The following is a 19,410-nucleotide window of genomic DNA, read 5'->3' on the forward strand; positions in this document are numbered from 1 at the left end:
GCTCCTCGAACCCTTGTGAGGATGAAGCGGTTCACACACACACACACACACACACACACACACACACACACACACACACACACACACACACACTAAACTTTTAGTGTTTTTATTTTGTTTTTTTTCTGTAGTAGAGGACCAAAACCTCTCTTCCAGCAGGGAGATTGCCGACCCCTTGTTCGATTGACTGCGATTGACCCACCAGTCCAGGGTGTTTGATCGACGCCAGCTCGCCTGTGACACAAGTGTGGACACGCAGAAAATAGCAGAAATGGCTCTGGACTTGTTCGGACCACATAACTGCACCGTATCATTTCCGATAACGCCGTGTCTTGCAAATCGTGGGAATGTCGGAGTCAAATGTCACAGTATTCCCTACGGCTCCCCCACCCCCAACCCTCCCTCTCCTGGCAAACAGGCATCATAATAACAAGAGTCAGAACAGATTGTCTATTTCTGTAGTGGAACGCTCTGCTTGTTTTTGCTTCTGGCACTTGAGATTTTTTGGGGGAGGTCCCTGCAGGCATTCATTTGCGCTCCGATGAAAAGTGGCGCTCCTAGAATGTTTTGTTTTTAAAGGCTTCGGATTACAATAACTTAATTATCTTGAGCGCCATGGCTCATAAGACCCATTTGTCTTGCAGTCACCGATACAGGAAATGGCGGCTTTAGTTGTATTGAAGCATAAAAAAAATGCACTGAAGACTGAAGAGGGTAATTCGCTCTGTGTTCAATTTGCTTCTATGTCAAATCGGTTTTCCCCTTTGAAATGAATGGAAATGCCTTCAATCCAAACCCGCCCAAAAACGTTTTTAATAAAGAAAAAAAAAAGACTCCAAAGTAAAATAAAGTGTAGCCGTGAGGTACAAATTTAATTCCTTCTACTCTAGGTGAATGTTTCTTTGGTGACTCTCATTAGTTCCCCGTAACCATAAAAGAGCCGTTTGTCTCTTATTGTGACTTCAATGACGTTCTGATCACATTTTAGGGCCAATTTATGCAGAAATCATTCAAGAGCGTTGCAACACGTTTTCTTGCAACTCCATGATGTCGCCTCCCCCCAGAGGGTGCTCGGAAATGCTGCTGCTTGTCATGCAGTTAGCACGCCCGACGGAACGGTTCGCTTCGCACAAGGCGCAGATTCACAAAGATGCCCTCGCCTTCATTAATAGAACAGCGCATGCAGACCTCCCACTCACTCTGACATCAAATCAAAGGATGTGTTTTCCCCCCTTTGGCCTGGCGTAAATAGTCTATAAGGCAGCCTGTCTCCTTGCCACAAATCAAAACTAGGCTGTGTGACACGCAATCCGACTTCATACCCACCTTTTCCATTACGTTTCTGTCAAAAAGCCATGTGAGATAAAAAGGTGTCAAGAATTGGGGAAAAACACCCTGACATGAGACAGCTATCAGACAAATAATTGAGACCAGAGAGGATCACATCTTTAAGTGACAGAGGAAAGACTGACTTTTAAAATCAAAGGGTGGGGAAGCTTTTTATCCACTAAGGGCCATATTGTACAGAATTGAGGAAAAACTATGCTTGTTCGTAGTGCTAAGCCTTTGGAAAATGATCTGTTGGATGGATTGCGTCTCTTCCATTTCTATGCACCCTGTGGTACAATGACAATGAAGCAGTTCTGATATTGAACAACATACATCTATTCTTTATCCTCTGCAAAGAACGGCAGGAGTCCCCCCCGAAAACCGACCCCAAAAGCGTGCCCTGGAAAGAAAGAATTCACGCTTGACGTCAGTTTCACCCATCCACAGAGAATTCATTGGATCTGTCCATCGTGCAAGAAAAACTCTCAAGGACACATGATGGGAATTGAAGAAAGAAGTCGGCCATTTTGATTTGAACCGGGGTTAATTCCAAGGTTTTAATGAAGGAATTTGCCACAGTGATCCCAATCAGCAGCAGATATCCACCACAGATGATCCAGTTTGATCATTTTATAAACTCCCCACCAAAAGACAAATTCCGTTTCAAGCTAAAACGGTAATATCGGCTACTGTAGAACGGTGGTGTAGCATGTCACACGATCACTGTTTCATTCAGTCAGTAACACCGAGCACACGCAAAACGCAACAAGACAACGTGAGCCGATTATCAGGGACGCATCGGGGAGGGATTGGGAATCTATGGCAACAAAACGGAGCCACTTGGATATTGTTTCCCTCGGCCAAGAGCTCTCAGCTTAGCGAAAATCCATCAGGATGTTTGATTAGAAGACACCTTGCCGGTGAATGAGGAGGTCAAACCAAAAATCGAGCAAGCAAGCTGCTTTCAAAAGGAAGAATTACTAATCACCAGAATGGCTGTCTCAAGCCCGTTCAATGTCCTGCACATAAAAGACATCAATAAGTACTTAAAATGACTGGAAATGAGGTGAGGTATTTACAGGGAATGGTAAAGACTTGATTGGGGTTTGAAGGCCAAAACGTTCAACCTTGGTTTCATCTGACCATAACATATTTTTCTTTGTGTTTGATAGATGGCAAGATTTTTTTTTCTTTGCAAGATAAGCTTCCATCTTGCCACAAAACCTCGTAGTCCGGACAGATGAAGATAATGGGAGATTGTTGTCACATGTACCGAAACAGCCAGTACTTGCCAGAAATTTCAGCAGCTCCTGGGGGGGTGCTGGAGCCTACCTCAGCCGTCTTCGGGCAGTAGGCGGGGGACACCCTCAACGGGTCGCCAGCCAATCGCAGGGCACACAAAGATGAACAAGCATCCGCGCTCACACTCACACCTAGGGACAATTTAGAGTGTTTCATTAACCAGCCATGCATGTTTTTGGAATGTGGGAGGAAACTGCAGTACCCGGAGAAAACCCACGCAGGCCGCCCCTGTATATTTAATACCTTGGAAATTCTTTTAGACTTTTCTCCTGAGGATCATACCTTTTTCTGTACGATTTAATTGCAAAAATGTCAGGAAAATCCTACGAGAGCAACTTGAACATTATGGATTGTTTATCAAATGGTGGCAATTTTTTACTGACATTCAATAGGAGTTTACGTAAATTATTACACAGCCACGTGCCCAGTCAGAAGAGACTGTTGCAAACTTGTGCAATCACATGATCACAGTTATTTGAATTTGCCCTCCAAAAAAGATATTTTTTTTTCAATTGAATGATGAAAATACAGTTTTTAAGAACGTGGTCTTTTTTTTTTTTTTGAATAATCACAAAAACCTGACATTTGAGGTGAGGTGTATAGTGCAGATGTTGTATATCCACTCAACGTGAGTGATGTTTTCGTGTGAGTGAGGCCAGACCTGGAAATAGAAACGCAGAACAATGACGCCGGTTCATGCAGGCAGAAGAAAAACAACATCATCATCATCACCTGCTGCGAAGCAGCCAGCCTCCTTCCATTGGTTCGCTGCTCACATTTCACACTCATTAGGAGACAGATGATACAAGTGTGTGTGCGTGTTTGTGTGTGTATCACATCATTTCGGTACTTGAAGTGTCACCCGCTTTCACCTGTCAGCCAATCAGGTGCCTGCAAACATAAAAAAACAACAACCACTAGGCCAGTGGTTCTTCACCTTTTCAGAGGTACCCAACCCAACCAATTAATATGCACATTCACCGAACCCTTCATGAGTGAAAAATAAATATAGTGTATATTTTTTCACAAATTCAAGATATTAAAAAAAACGCATTTATGAAAAACAGAAAAAAGTAAATAAAATGTCAAGAGATAAGTATACCTTTTTAAAAATGTGTACGACGTACTATCACGACAGTCACACGTCGACTACTAAGCGATCTAAATTTCCCACATCACTGATTGGACAAGTAATGTCATGTGATCATCTGCAGCCAATGATGGCCAAGCGGACGTGTCATAACTAATTAACATGTTGAGTCGCGTGTGTCTTCCCCTCCATGGCAGAGGCTCCGTCGAACCCCTGAGGCCGACTCACCGAACCCATGGGGTTCGATCGAACCCAGGTTCAGAACCACTGCACTAGACACAACAAACAACAACTCGTTCAGGTTAAAACCAAAAAACAAATTGTAATATGTATTGAGAATACTCATCATGAAGGATTTCTTGCTAGCCCTGCGTGTCCTTTTGATGCTGTTGAGCGTACAAATGTTGATGTACCCCTGCCTAGCAACAGTGTCCCTGCTCCTTAAAGGTCAGGTGTGACGTAAACCTGACCATGCATACTTGGAGCTAAAACTATTTCAAGTATACTTTCATTAGTTTTTCTCGCCCAACTCCTTTGTGCAGCTTAAAAGCTATCAACGGGTCTTCTTTTCCGAACCTGTCACGAAGCACCCAAGTCCATTATTTTCATCTCCTAGCTGATTGCGGATCAGTCGAGATAATTGAGGAAAACTGTCTGACTGCGATCGCTTTCAAATCCTCCGCTGCCCTCGTATTCCACCCTGTTGGATTTAATTGCGCTTAATGCATCATTGCCACACTCACTGGACCCAACATTAGCGACACCTTCACGAAGCCAATGCCCTGGTGGAACTGTGGTTTATTGGGGGGTGGTGACGTGCCTGAAAATGCCCTTTTTTTTTTTTGTAAAAGTGTACATCCCAGTGAAAATGTATGAGTGGCTGTCAGAGACACAAATCAGGTTTACCTCTCACACATGACTTGGTCGTGTGAGAGTATTTGACTTCATTGTGTGAGAGCATACGACGTGTCTTTCAATTGCGCGTGTCAAGTGAAGTCAGTGAATTACTTGTTGATGTGAGAGTTGCACTTGGTTATGTGAGTGTTTCAGTCTTTTAAAAAAGTATTCTAACATTTCATTTTAAGAATGTGTGTGAGAGTTTTTCGTTTGTGTGTACGATTCACTCATGTGTGAGGGTGCATTATTGTACCGAGTTTCGTTGGGGCGCGAGTGTCATAGTAACTTTTCGATGGTGAGTATGAGTGTTTCAGTAGTATGTGGGAGTGAGCCATTAGTTGAGTGTGAGAGTGCATTAGTCGTGTTTCAGTAGAACGTGTGCGCTTCACAAGTGTGTGTGTGTGTTTCAGTAGAATGTGTTTCAGTAGTGCCTGAGCATTTTAGAAGTGAGTTTTAGAAACCGGTGAGTGTTTCAGTGGTGTCAGTGAGTCAACAGCTTTACAGGTGTGTATGAGTGTTTCACCAACATGTGTGAGAGCATTTCGGTTAGGAATCTGAGATGGTTTCATTAATGTGAGAGGCTGTTTCATTAGTGTGTACAAGACGAGAGCATTTTGAAGTCATGTGTGAGAGTATATCAGTAGTGTGTGAGTGGGATGGAGTCCAACCTGATGTGCGTTGACAACAAAATCAAAATATAATTCCTATTTGTCTCTTTTGTACACATTTTAATGGAAAATTCTTGCTTTCTTTCATCTGAAATGATGAAAACCCCTTACAAAACAATCTTTGGCCATACGACAAGTTGTACGAGTCACATTTGTAACGATAGTAGTGGGTTGGGGTCATTTACTAGTAGACTCATTGTCCTCACTAGTAAAGTGTTTTCCACCCTAATATTTGTAATTTTTGAGAAACACAGAAGAAATAAATAACACATTTAAAAAGCACATACATCAATCCAGAGTGTCTTTTTCAAGGGTAGGCAGTCATGTGTCACTCCACAGGAAGGCCTGGTTGTCCAGCACGCTGGCCAGTTTACGATTGAACGCTTGGTGGAATTCCCACAGGAGGTTCCGAGTGGATGGGAGCATGGGGCCCAGACTCCTGTCAGCCGCGCGTCGGGTATTGGACAACGGCCGCTTGGTCAGCGCTACCTCTGCTTGCGTGGACAAAGGACCTGACCACGAGGGTGAATGTGTTAAAGCCAGTTTGTCGCAGTATAATGGAGCGGTGCTTTTGTAAAGAAGTACTTTTCATTTGTATTATACATTTCAATTCTCACAGAGCGGACACACAAACTAGAAAATAATAACATGCACACATAAAAAATTAGATGTATGATGTAACTCTAAATGAACTCTCATTACATACCTACATTCAGAAAGTCGAACACTTTCTCTATGGTCCCTTGAAGGTTTGCCGCGTAGTCCTCCAGCCGCAGAACCAGAATCTGCTCCCTGCGGAACACCGTCAGCCAGTCCAGCAGGAAGACGATATACATGCCCAGAGTCAGCCTGACCTGAGTGCAAGAAATACAAACAGACGCTATCAGTGGCCCCGAAGGGATTTGGTTGTGATATTAGTTTTCAAAGCTTGAGCCTCCAGTTGCACTGACAGGTAAAATACGCCAGAGGGAGACATAGTTCAGAACTAGCCACTGACAGGAAGTTCACACGATAAAAAAAAAACAAATGTCATCCTCGCCATAACATGGAACATCAGAATCTGTTTTTGATTTCCAATAAAAATACCATTATTATTATATGACTTTGTTGGACTCCATTTCAAGAAGTTATTTTCATTTGGCAAAATTCTTTTATTTCCTTTTATGACTTGGGGGAGGACTGAACACAAATTAAATATTAAAAAAGTTATTTTGATATATTTTTAACTTAAAAATAACGGTTATCAGGTCATTGTCAGGAATCAGTCACATTTCCTGTAACTTTTTTTTTTAACACACTACAACAAACAATTATTAAAGGACAAATTATTGTAAAACTGTCAAAGGTTCTGCCTCTAATTCATATTTTAATGGCTGCAAGTGCTAAAGGACCAGAAAGGAAGCTTTTTGGCTGATTATACACGTTTCTAATTAAACAGCCTATTCATTGGAATCGGCCTGAAAACAAAAAACAAAAAAACAAAACAAACAAATCCAATTTACAACCGAGTATGACGGAGTGATGCTAAAATTGTATGAATGTTGCTGACTGGCATGGAGTTAGAGAGGCCGGTGCTGTAGACGCAGGATCGAAGCGAGCTCTCCGACACGCAGGACTGGAAGAGCTGCACAGACTCGACCACCTTCTGATGGAAGTCCTCGGCCGACTTGTTGGCCATCTTGAAGTACAAGTAGTCCGAGTACAACCTGGGGACGGAAAGCGACCGAAACTGAGGATTGGACAGGATTTCTCACCCAAAAGGTGCCGCGGCCATTTACCTCTCCGCGGGGTCTCGGAGCATGACGATGATTTTGGCATCGGGCTGCACCGTGTGGATGAAGTCCTGGGCCAGGAAGGGCGGCTCCGCCTCCTCCCTGTCACCATGGAGATAACTCCATGCTTGGTTGTCCCACATAGTGGACGCGCTGGCTTCACCTTTGAGAGACATTGGACAGTCACTCCGAATGTTTGAAATGCAGAGGTGCCATCGGATATTTCATCTCAAGATTTGTACTCCTTTCGAAGGCATTCATTCATTTCCGATCTGCTTTTTTCCTCACAAGGGTCGCGGTGGGTACTGGAGCCTATCCCAGCCTTTTTTGGGCAGTATGCGGGGGACACCCTGAACCGGTTGCCAGCCAATCGCAGGGCGCACAGAGACAAACAACAGTCCACACTCACACTCACACTTAGGGACAATTTTGAGTGTTCAATCAACCTGTCATGCATGTTTTTGGAATGTGGGAGGAAACCGGAGTATCCCGAGAAAACCCACGCAGGCACTGGGAAAACATGCAAACTCCACACAGGAAGGCCGGAGCTGGAATCGAACCTGTGAGGTCGAAGTGCTAACCACTGGACCAACGAGCCGACATGCAAATATCAATAATGCAATCATGCAAATATCAATAATCATATAATTTCCAAAGTGTCTAAATGTGTTTCAAATTATTTGGAATTTGTTTTCTGGAATTTAAATGAATACCCTTTGAAGCATTATCGAGAGGATAAAGTCATTTTTATTGACTCAAAAGTTGGACAATTTTGAGTCAACCCGACGCATCCCCCCCATGCACGGAACATTCAATTCAAAAGCGAGTTGTTCCATTGCAACCACAAAATATTCACAATTTAATATGATTTCATTTCCATCTGCTTGCATCTGGGCCTCTTCAGGGGAAAACGGTAAAAAAATGAGCAGTGAACTCTCAGCGTAACCCGAGAGTTGTATGTAGACTTTCACATGTGTTCACCTGTTATGAGCCGCACGAGGCGCCGTCGCTCTCCGGGGGAATTTCCAGCGCTTGATCCTTGGATGTTGTACGCAGCCAAGTCAAACAGGTCCAGGTAATCTTCCACGGGGAAATTTTCCTGGAAGCCATCTTTGAAACGGATGTAACCTGGCACAAAAAAACAAAAGCCCCAAAATAATAATCAAAGTCGACACAGCCTGATCAATCGAATCCAAAATAAAGTACAGGGAATCGCCAGGATTCGCGGGAAATCAGGACCTGCCGTGAATAGTGAAAATTCGGGTTTGCATTTTCAAATGTATGCCACAAGATGGTGGCAAATTATTTCAAATAAAGAGGATCATAAAGCATCAACTCCGAATCGCGTAGTCATTAACTCATGAGACATAAACGATTTAATTTAGTAGTTCAAGACGATTAAATGAATTGAACCGCGAGACAAAATTCCAGCAGATGGCGCCAAAGTAAAACATCGCTTTGGAATGTGCACCAGCAAAGGATAAGTTACCCCCCCCCCCCCCCCAAAAATCAAAGAAACTGTAACATGATAAGGTGTCCACTGTCGTCACCGCTGTCCCTGAAAGGGTTAAAGAGCAGGCTCTTTTTGTTTTTACACAGGTAGCGTATCTGTGCTTCTGTACATTCGGTGCCTCACCAAATCGCTTCCTGGTCCACCAGTGCGGCTCCTTCATGATGTTGAACTTGAAATCGGGATGCAGCAGCAGCCTGTGGAACAAGTCGGTAGTGCCGCACTTGGGCTGCCCGATGATGTAGAAGTACGGCAGGCAGCGCAGGCGCGACAGCCCGCCGTCGATGTCGGGGCGATGCCGGAAGGCGGACGCCAGGCGGTCACACACGATCTTGAATTTCTTGGATCGCACGGTGAACAGATTCCCCCCGTACGGATCTCGGATCTTTTCCACGGGAAAGTCCTCGTACCAGCACGGGCTTTTGACGCCTGGCAGGAAGTGCCGAGGGATCGCAGAGAACAACTGTGGACAGGAGGAGGAGGAGAGTATTGAATCAAACAGATGGACTTTAAATCAGCAGAAAGAGTCATCGGAGAAATCATTGATCGTTCAATTAATAAAGACAAAATTAACTAAAATGTATCATGAGTAATTCAATATATCGTATTAATATTACGAGTTACATTTCCTTTTCCTTACCTGTTCTGTGTGGGGCGCGTCTCTGTTCTATCCCCAAGTTCAACGTGAAAATCCCTGACTGAAATACTCACATGAGTGTCCGTGCCGATGATGTCCTTTTCATCCGGAACCCTCCGCGGTGGGTAGTCCAGTTTGGATCGGATCATCCTCGTCAACAACTTCATGTCTACGGACGTCCTTTTTAAGGGGTGGCCCGATGCCGAAGCTATTGCTGTGGTATTGGTCGGGATGTCTGCACTTTTAAAGTGATAGGGAGAGGGCGTCAACAGGAGTCCTTTCTTACCCCACGTCAGGACGTAGGAAGCCATGATGAGGAAGCTCAGCGTCAAACTGAGCAGGAAGACCACCGCTTGGACTTTGGAGAAGGTCCACAGGCTCAACCGGGACCACCTCAAAAACACATTTCCATGGAAGTGGAAATAGGCCCTGGTGGGTGTTTTTCCATAATGCTCAACAATAGGTGAAATGCGGGGGTCCGACCGGGAGGTTCTGCCGTTCTTGGACCCCAACATGCTGACGTGAAGCAGGCATCGATACGGTCACGTCTTGGGCTTTCTGCAAAAGTCGAAGCACTTTTTCAAGCAACGGAAAAGATCATTTTAATATTTACTCTCCCGCGGGGGGGGCGTTGCGTGTCAATGTGAAGCTTCCTAATTTCAGCTGAGAGGCGCGTGCACGTGCGTGTGGTCCTTTGAACACAAAAGCCGAGCTGTCGAGGTCAGAATAACAGTGACGTTGTAATTCAACACTGAAAACAAAACACGAATTCTCGGCGGACTCAAAGCTGTCGCACCGCAGCTTTATTTTTGTTAACCCTACGAGGATCATTGCGCAGCACATGAATGAACACGCTTCGCATATTGACACAGGTGGAGGAGCACCGCTGGCGATTAAAAAAAAGAAAGAAAAAAACACCCGAGAATGCGGCAATTATAACAGCGCTTCCTTACAAGCAGCGAACGCAGACGTGTAACAGAGCCAAAACACTTTCGCGACACTCGACTGGGAGACTTTTTCTTTGCCCCTCCGTCATCGTGCAGCTGAGGAGTGTTGGACAACAGCCCGGAAAACATGACATCACTTAGCACGTTAGCAGTAACATCAAATAACGTATTGGCCAATCAGTTAAGAAAACAAGAGCACCTCACGAACATGCTCTCACGAAAAAAAAAAAAGGAGGAAAAGGTGACTGGAAAGCTACCGTCAAAATTGCTTAGCCTGCCCTTTTTCACCCATACACTTCACACCTATTCATCACGGGCAATAAGTTCAAGAGCCACCTACAATAGGCGAAAATCATCAAAATACAGGAAATGTAATTGTTTTTTTACTTCAGTTTTAGTGCCTTGCCGCCAACTTGTGGCATCTATAAGCAAGTACAAATCTTTCGAAGGCCTTAAATAGTCGTGGAATGTTACCATTCATGGCAAGCTAACAACAAAAAAAAAAGGTTAAATGTTAGCAAGCTACCAAAAAGAAAGGCTAAACGTTAGCGTATCACGTCAGGAACGCTCAGGAACCCCCCCCCCCCCCCCCCCATACAGTTCACACCTATTCATCTGGGGCAATAAGTTCAAAAGCCACCTACAATAGGTGAAAATCAGCAAAATACAGGAAATATAATTGTTTAGTTTTTTTTTTTAAACTTCAGTTTTAGTAAGTTGCCGCCAACTTGTGGCATCTTTAAGCAAGTATAAACCTTTCTAAGGCGTTATATAGTCGTGGATGGTCGCTATTCACGGCAAGCTAACAAAAAGAAAGGTTAAACGTTAGCATATCACGAAACTCTCTATCTATAAATATCTAAGAAACGCTCAGAAACCCAAAGAGATTGTAGTAGGCCACAGCTTGTGATGAGTGATGTCAGCTTTGGTTTGGGCTTGTTTTAAGAAAGTCGGCACAAGTGCCAACATGAAGGCTGAGTGAGAAAAAAAAGGTCATGAAGGAAAAAAAAAAAAGCATGCGTTCCAATAAAACAGCTCAGAGCACCTCTCAGGCTTATTGGGGATGCTCGAGGGGAGTAAAGTAAGCCACCTTTCGTGATCCTGCGAGGGAAGCGTTATGATTTTTGCTCAAGGGGACTTTAGTATCAAGTGGTAAGAGTTAGCATCAATCGAGAGGGATGCTTTTCGAAGGTACTTTGATTCCTTTACATTTCCAATGTACTGCTTCATTCTTGTAAGAGTGCCCGCTGTGGATTTCGGGGAAACAAAAAAAGACCTCCATTTTCTTCTACTCTGCTTCTTGAGATCATTATGCTCTGTTTAGCATCAGCATGATAACTTGCACTCTGTACCAGATTCCTACAAATGGCAGGGCCTTCTGTGACAATGCGCAGGCAAGCGCTCGACTCTCTCACAGAACGCATGACATCCCGATGTTTATAGCTGCGTAAATACTGTACAGAGTGACCGGCTGCCAGTGTGTTTTGGCTGCATCCAAGTGTTGGAAACAGAAAGCACAGCCACATATGGAAGTGAAGCAATTTATTTATTTTTTGTTTACATTCAAGCATGTTGCACACATATGGCAATGGCTATCGAGCTGAGTTTGGGCATTTTCCCACCCTTGCGATCAAAGTCAGCGACAACATTAACCTTGCAATTTCACAATAAAGAGGCTGTTAATCGCAACCACCAAATCGCAAAAGGCTCAAATAAGCCTGATTAAATCTGTTTGGGATGGCGACGTGGAGGGATCGCAAACTGCTGTAGCTGGTCAAAACAATTGTCCCGGACTGAAAAGCTGAGTGCCAAATGGATAATTTCCATATTTGGAAAATTCAGTCACACCGGAACGCCTCTCATGACTGATTTTGTCATTGACGAATGAGGATTGCATACCAGGAATCTGGCCTCTTATAATCTGTTCAACAAACACGCTCAAACCAAAACAAGACACTTCAAAAAAAAAAAAAAAAAGGCAACGTCATTTTAAACCTCTTGTATAAATATGACATCTGTTCAGGAAAGCCCACCCGGCCATATGGATCACATATGTGCTCCAGTGTGTATTTGCACACGCGTGTAGTTGTGTATGTACGCGCAGGTGGTTGTTTTTCTTTAGCGGCTCTTTAAAGCCAACGCGACATTAATAACAAGCAGAGAGCAGCTGAAGATGGGTACTACTGTGCGGCATGTGAGGAAGAGGCGGCGTAATTGCAGGTAAAAGAGGGTCATTCGGGTTTATTACCGCTATTTTGAGAGACAAATGGAGCGTTATTATAAACCACTTTATTTGGAGAAAGTGGTGGTAACGTAAAACGTTGCCGTTAATGTTTCAGAGCAAAAGAAAACCGCTGCCAAGTGGTCTGTCCTGCTAAATAACAAAAATAAAATAATGTATCCAGCTTCTCTGGAGGACTGCATATGGCTTTTCGCACTGCAATCGTCTTTGGAGTATTGGTGAACGTAAAGGCTCACTTACTTACACATTAGCATCATCAAAAAAAGCCCTGCCAATCGCAGGGCACACAAAGACGAACAACCATCCATGCTCACACCTAGCGACAATTTAGAGTGTTCAATCAGCCTGCCATGCATATTTTTGGAATGTGGGAGGAAACCGGAATACCCGGAGAAAACCCACGCAGGCCCAGGGAGGAAACTCCACACTGGAAGACCGCAGCTGGGATCGACCTCTGCACTGTGACATATGTGAACCACTACACTACCAATGTTCCGTGTCTTTCCATAAATTCTTCATTTTTGTATTTGAATGTGAAAAGCGGTGGTGGTGCATTTGAATGTGAAAAGCGGTGGTGGTGCGTGAACCTGGCACACGCCCGCTCTCGGTTTCAACTCGGCGCACACTTTGGCCGTTGATTATGTTCACAAAAATAAACCTGTCAACGCTCTCAGACACGCAAGTTGAAATCTAGCGCGCGCACATGACATGTCCTAGCTTGATCCCGCTCACGTCCGCGGCTTCTGTCGGGAGTCACTCTTGAAGAGACAACCCGACGTCTGTCTGCGAAAGCCCTAAGCGCCATGCAGTTGACGATATCGTGAAATATTTATTTTGTAAAGGAGACGGAGAAGCCAGTCGCACACGTAATGGAGTCCGCGCAGGCAGTATGGACGGATCGAAATGATGGTATGCGGTTTGAAGACTGTGGAAAGTTCTCATCTGTCATGGTGTAATTTATCCAATGCCAATCCAAAAAAAAAAAAAAAAAAAAAAAAAAAAAAAGACGTCAGAATGAGCTTGAGTTAAAAAACATTCAGAACCGAGCCTTCCTTAAAACAAGACGTAGCAATAACACGTTTGAAATACCATCACGTGGAATCGAAAGGGAAAGCCATTAGCCATCGGGAAAACGACTTGATGGGAGGAGGATGGAATGACGAATGCAGATAACAAAACTGCCAATAGTTTGTTTGCTAACGTTGCTATGCGGTAAATGGTGACGAGTAAACAATGAAAAAAAAGACAGTCAAGACACACTGCCTTCCTCCCACATTCCCGATGCGCCAAGAAAAAAAAAATCTTCTGAGGCTTGTAGTAGATCCCCAGTCTTAAGTCTAAACAGTCAGATAGCACTCTCTCATCCTCCTTCTCATATTTGGAGCATGAGCTCAAGATTGGAGGTTGCCAAAAGAAGCATGGTTTTTACATCTTGGGAAGTGCTTCCACTATTTCAAGGTGACAGGCAGGCAGGCAGGCGGGGGGACTTGGTGGGACAACCTGAAGTCTTCCTGCCCGGCAGACCAAATAAACCACACGGCAGCAGCCTGAGGGAGGTTAGTCTTGGGTGTGACTGTATTTGCTTTCCTTGATGAATAAAGACCATTTCCACCAGGCTGTACACTCTGGGGGGTCGGGGAGGAGGGGGGTCACTGATAGTCTAGCGTCCATCTTGCTGACGACAGTTCCCACTCAGTGATGGCGTGAATGTGAATGTGACCGGTTGGCTGTCTCTCTATGAGCGTCCCTCTTTTGCTCAAAGTTATCTGCAATTGACTCCGGCTCTCCGTGAGCAATACAGAAAATGGATGGCTGGACAGATGGACAGTCCAGTTTGGGTGTCCACATTTAGGGTTTTTATTCTTTCAAGTTGTAAAGGATATCAAATTGCTATCTCAAGGTAGAGTATTGATACAACAGTTCGGACATCTAAGTTGTGTTTTACTTCCTAGTTTAAATTTTGAATCAAAATCTCTGTCTCAAGTCTTTACGTGATCAAAAAAAAAAAAAAACGATACAATATCAGTCGGAGTGCTACATGATTTTAGTTATGTTTTTAGTATGAAATGTTCGAAGAAACTTGCTCAAGCAATCCCAATGTGCATAATATCCGGCGGATGGTGAGTCGTAGTTTTTATGCGCTTTGTATCTTATTTTGAAGGTAGTTTAAATGTTATCATAGCGACCAGAGAGCTTTGTGGCCAGATAAGACGTTCCTCGTGTCACGATTCGTGTTTATGTTTCGAAAATACCACAGTTTTCATGCAGGTAATACCATATTATTTTGTTGTATTTGTCCGCCACACCTTAAAGGCCGGTCACTGATAACATTGTGATATTAAACCGGTCCGTGGGGCAAAAAAGGTTGGGGACCGCTGCCATAGACAAACCCAGTGTTTACTTTCAGTGCCTCTTGCAGTGGTGCTGCCTCTGTGTTTTATAAAGGTGAGGTTATTGCATTGAGCATTCATCTCCAAATATCCCCAACATCACTTAAACAGCATAGAGGGGTCTAGGGATTGTGGAGCATTCAAAGGAATCTGCCACTGTAACTCGTCCAACACTCCCATCTAAACGTGTCATGTTAGAATCAACAGAAAAAACAATCAGAAGCGCAAACAGTCGCCCATGTGAACTAGAATATTTTTATAAGGCTGTCGTCGGTTCACTGTAAATGTCGCAATGTTTGCAGTTCACTCTCCACTTGGGCAACACGAAATAACATTGACAGTTTACAGCTGTTTAATGAGCGGAGGGTTATCTTTGAGGATTACAACTTGACGCACACTCATTTCAAGAGCTTTGGCCAACATTTAAGGATTTCTAATCTCACATCTAGCAAGCAGTGATAAACAGTTTTTTGGGGGGTGGGGGGTCCTTTAAAACAGTGGATACTCGCTATTGGCTCTTAAGAACAGATTATGGTTTGCAATGCAGAGCCGGTTGCAGTAAACCAAAGAGTATATGCCACAAGCTATCATCCTAAAACTATACATTTGACAATATTAATAGTTTATACCAGGGGTGTCCAAAGTCGGTCCTGGAGGGCTGCTGTCCTGCCTGTTTTCCAGCTCTCCCAGCTGTAACACACCTGATTCAAATGATCAGCTCATCAACCAGCTCTGGAGCAGCATTAGAACAATCCTGATGATGTGAATCAGGTGTGTTGCTCCTGGGAGAGCTGGAAAACAGGCAGGACAGCGGCCCTCCAGGACCGACTTTGGACACCCCTGGTTTATACCATGAATATACCACAACTATTATCCCAAAAACCCACAAGGTTGATCGCATTTCAAATGCTTAGAAACCTACTGTGCAAAGTATTTTCTTCAAGAAAACAAAAGACTGGTTAAAAAAAAAAAGAGCGAACTGGCAGGTTTCCATGAACAACAAAGGATTAAGGTCTCATATGATTCATATTTGCATGTCTAGATGGAAACACATGTACAGTAAACTGCTTTATATAGAAGAATATCATCAAATAATGCTGATAAAACAGTGCAATAATTGTTCCTCAAAAACGTATTTAATACAGATTTAGCAGTGAAATGAATGCATGTATAAATGCAACCCACAATTCTTAAACTTGGGTTGTTTGTGAAATTATTTCCTTTCCAGACTTATGGAGTAGTTATGAAGAAGTACTTTAAACTTTACCCAGCAACAAGTGACAACTTGACTTGCAAAACATTCTTTAAAAATCTTTACATAAAAAAAGATGCTATCGACGAGAAAACGAGAAGATTGTTTCAGTTATTTAATCATAACGATGAAAGAAATGGAATGAAAGAAATTTCAAGAGGGGGAAAAAAGCCACCAATACAATAAGAATGTCTACCTGTTGTTAGTCACATTAGACGTATACAGTTACTTAAAATACATATGTTATTTTTATAATATATAAAGACACATTACTCTTAAAAATATACGTATATACTCACAACAATTGAGTTGAGCAGCTAGTCGTCGTTTCATTCGCAGCCTGCTAGACATGATCAATCAATCTGCCTCCCCATGCTAATCCAAACGATAGAAAAGACGACGGAACAGGTGTCTGTCTGCCTGCGTGGAAAAGAAAAGAGCACGGAGTGCTTGTCGAGCGCGTACTGTGCTCATGGTCGGCTTTCGCAGCACAATTGAGAGAGTTTCCGCTGCCTCCATCTGACTGCTGGAGAGAGGGGAGGCGCACCGACGAACAAATCTTGCAACACTCATCCTATTACTCATCCACTACAACTGATGCGCGATTGATTAGGTGTGGCCTTTCTCTCCCTACCCACAATCCACCGCGCGACTCGAAGAATTGGCGGGTGACAAGGTGAGTCGTGCGAGCGTTTGGCTTCCTTTGTGTTTATTACCTACAAGAGTATTAACACTATAACACGTATGACATTTCCCTTAAACAGAGATTTTTTGGATAATTTGGCCTTCAGTCATGGACAAGTGAAAACGCATTAGCCGCTCCTGTTGACACACCTCGCTCATTACAGATATTTGTACAGTATCTTGAAAACATGCTGACTTTTGATTATGCTGACATGGCTCCATGAAACAAAATGGCGGAAACAAGTCAGATGTCACATATCTATCCCATGTACGGTTAAAGTATACTTTCTGCTGATTATTTCTTCCTCTAGCAGTCCATCAATATTCTCAAGATGCCGACAGCCCCCCTTTTTTTGGCCTGTTGTGTGATTGACACCCTAAAAATGATCTTATCTGTCTCAGGTAACAAAAAAAAGAAAGAAATGAGTGTTTCCGGATTACCATGCTATGATCCCATGGAGCTTGTTTCCGCCAAGTAAGACAAATTTCTTCAACTGATACTTTTTATTTGAGAAAACAAAAAGCACACGGATCCTTGGATCCCTCTGCTAATTGAACTCTCGCAGACATGACGACATCCATAACACCACTTTGAAATGAAGTGTTCTTTGACTCCGTATTTGAATATTTGTCGAGAGTATTCATGCTTTTCTGTAAGGAGGAAAAAATGTCAGAAATGCTGCCTCGTGCCTCTTTTTATTTTTTTCTTTCAACTGCATCCACTAACACAGCAGGGGAGTCCATCTCACAAAAACGGCTTCCTTCAAAATGGCAGTTAAGGGACCGGCGGACCAGCGGGGCAGAAGTAATGGTCTTCTAATCAGCTGTTTAAAGTGAAAGTCAAATTTACGGGGAGTCCTTGAAGGGGTCAAGGCTCAGGAATTTCAGATTGAAGCTGTACTCCAGATCCTCATCCCCTTCATCGGCAGGAATTAGAACAACATGTACATAGTCATTAGCAAAGAACAAGACCAGTTTGTTCGGCCGTACTTAACATGTGGATCATGAGGACAGCTGTTTCCGTCGCTCTTCTGTTTGTCATCATAGAAGCTGTCGGGCACAGCTGCTAACAGCTGGTCACTGCAAAATATAATGCAGCGCCGCCATATTATTTGTAATCACCATTTTGTATTCATAATGAAATGATCACACAATTTCAGGCAAGGCTGGTGTAGTAGGTCATTCAAAATCAGACCTTTTAACTTTAGCCGCACCATCCATTTCGTGTCAGCTGGGAATTGGAACCAATGCAGATCTGACTGTAATACACTCTCTTGCTAGACTGCGTTCTTACTTTGCCATTGAAAAAAAATTCTGTTTCAGTTTTGTTGGTGAAAAGTTGTGTCTAAAGGTTTTTACAGGCATGCTATCAGACCGGCTAAATCCTATGTCGCGCCTCGAAAGGAAAACAATCCATTTTTCCATTTGGTGATTGGGTTTAGAATGGTTTTTTTTTAGACTTTCCAGACGATGGGACTGCGCGCCCCAATCCTCAACAGTCTACACATTGTCTCTCCTTTTTTATGTCATTCATGATTTTTCAAACTCCAAAAAATCATAATGCAGTTAAGCCGTTTTATTTGACTGGCGCAATCCTCAGTGGCAAGACAATAAAAAGATTCTCAATTGAGCACGAGCAGGTCCTGACAGGCGGGCATGATTTAAGTATGACACTGGGAAGTAGTTGGACCACTTCCCAGCCAGCACACGCTCAAGATAGTTTGGGAAATGACGCGTCAGAGTATGAAGGATGTCTTGGTCGGATCTCGATCAAGCTTGTCTGCTCAACGCCGCTCTCGCCTCGCAAATCGTAGGACTTTGTGTGCAGCGCCGTCCACCGCACGCACTCTGAGTACATAATCACTGGCACAGGAAGCGAGGAGCTGTTGAAAGCACATTTTCCAAAAGAAGGCTTCGCGGTTTGGGAAGAGCATGTGACGAGACTTTGTCAAATGAGGGCGGCCGGGAGGGGATTCCAGATCATCGTATCCTCTTGAACTTCAGGATGAACCCGGGCAGAGCAGTTTCCTCTCGGCACTTAAGCACAAAAGTTGTTTATTCTGGTAACCATCGGCGCATGTGACATCAATTAAATCCCACTTGTGCAGCAGCTTTGTTTTGTTTCTTCTGAGTTGTTTTTTAAATGGAGGACATCCTTGAAGACATTATTGGTGTTTTATATTCTCCGCTGCATGTTGTTTTCAAATGGCGCTTCCAATCACCTGCGATGCTAATAGCACAGAAGAGTAAAGATGGCGCTTAATTACAGGCTGACTCAAAGACCACAATGTCGGAGGAGAGGTCAAATACACACACACACACACGCGTGCACACACACACACACAAAAAGACTTTGTAGTAATTAGAGGACATTATCTCTGAGCGAACTGCCGGCAGGTTAATGAACTCTGCTACTGCCAGTCTGATGGGGGGGCGGGCGGGGGGGGGGGGGGGGGGTCGATAGTCGCTTGACTATCGACTCCCATGAGAAAATAACCTCTCACTTTTAATTGAAGTGTTTGTGGTCACCGGCAGGGGGAGTGTTCCATACTGCTGACGGTTTCCCAGGCAACCAGAGGCCAGGACCTTCACTAGGAGGTGATGAGTAGAACGGCGGTGGTTATTGATTGTTTGATTGAATTGTTGCATAAATTCAACTGTTGCCCACTAAACCTTCTTTTTTAGAACTT

At 43.7% G+C, this 19,410-nt stretch overlaps 1 protein-coding gene across 3 annotated transcripts; it reads right to left on the minus strand.

Annotated features, from left to right (window-relative positions):
• Nucleotides 1-416: 416 nt before the first annotated feature.
• Nucleotides 417-16,592, minus strand: LOC147198913 (carbohydrate sulfotransferase 15-like). 3 transcript variants are annotated; one of them, XM_086122269.1, is made up of 9 exons: nt 16,336-16,592; nt 9,280-9,763; nt 8,695-9,031; nt 8,040-8,186; nt 7,065-7,221; nt 6,836-6,992; nt 5,993-6,140; nt 5,574-5,798; nt 417-3,522 (listed from the first exon to the last, which is right to left on the minus strand). In XM_086122269.1, exons 2-8 carry the CDS (start codon nt 9,718-9,720, stop codon nt 5,608-5,610), a joined length of 1,578 nt encoding a protein of 525 aa, XP_085978395.1. In that variant the 5' UTR covers nt 9,721-9,763; nt 16,336-16,592; the 3' UTR covers nt 417-3,522; nt 5,574-5,607. The 3 variants fall into 3 exon arrangements, with proteins under 3 accessions (XP_085978395.1, XP_085978394.1, XP_085978397.1); XM_086122268.1 differs by lacking the exon at nt 417-3,522 and having other exon boundaries at nt 5,337-5,798; XM_086122271.1 differs by lacking the exon at nt 417-3,522 and having other exon boundaries at nt 5,618-5,798; nt 5,997-6,140.
• Nucleotides 16,593-19,410: the final 2,818 nt, after the last annotated feature.

This window comes from Hippocampus guttulatus, chromosome 10, assembly GCF_054856545.1.
Source record: "Hippocampus guttulatus isolate MCC_2025c chromosome 10, RoL_Hgut_1.0, whole genome shotgun sequence".
NCBI classification, from domain to species: Eukaryota; Metazoa; Chordata; class Actinopteri; order Syngnathiformes; family Syngnathidae; genus Hippocampus; species Hippocampus guttulatus.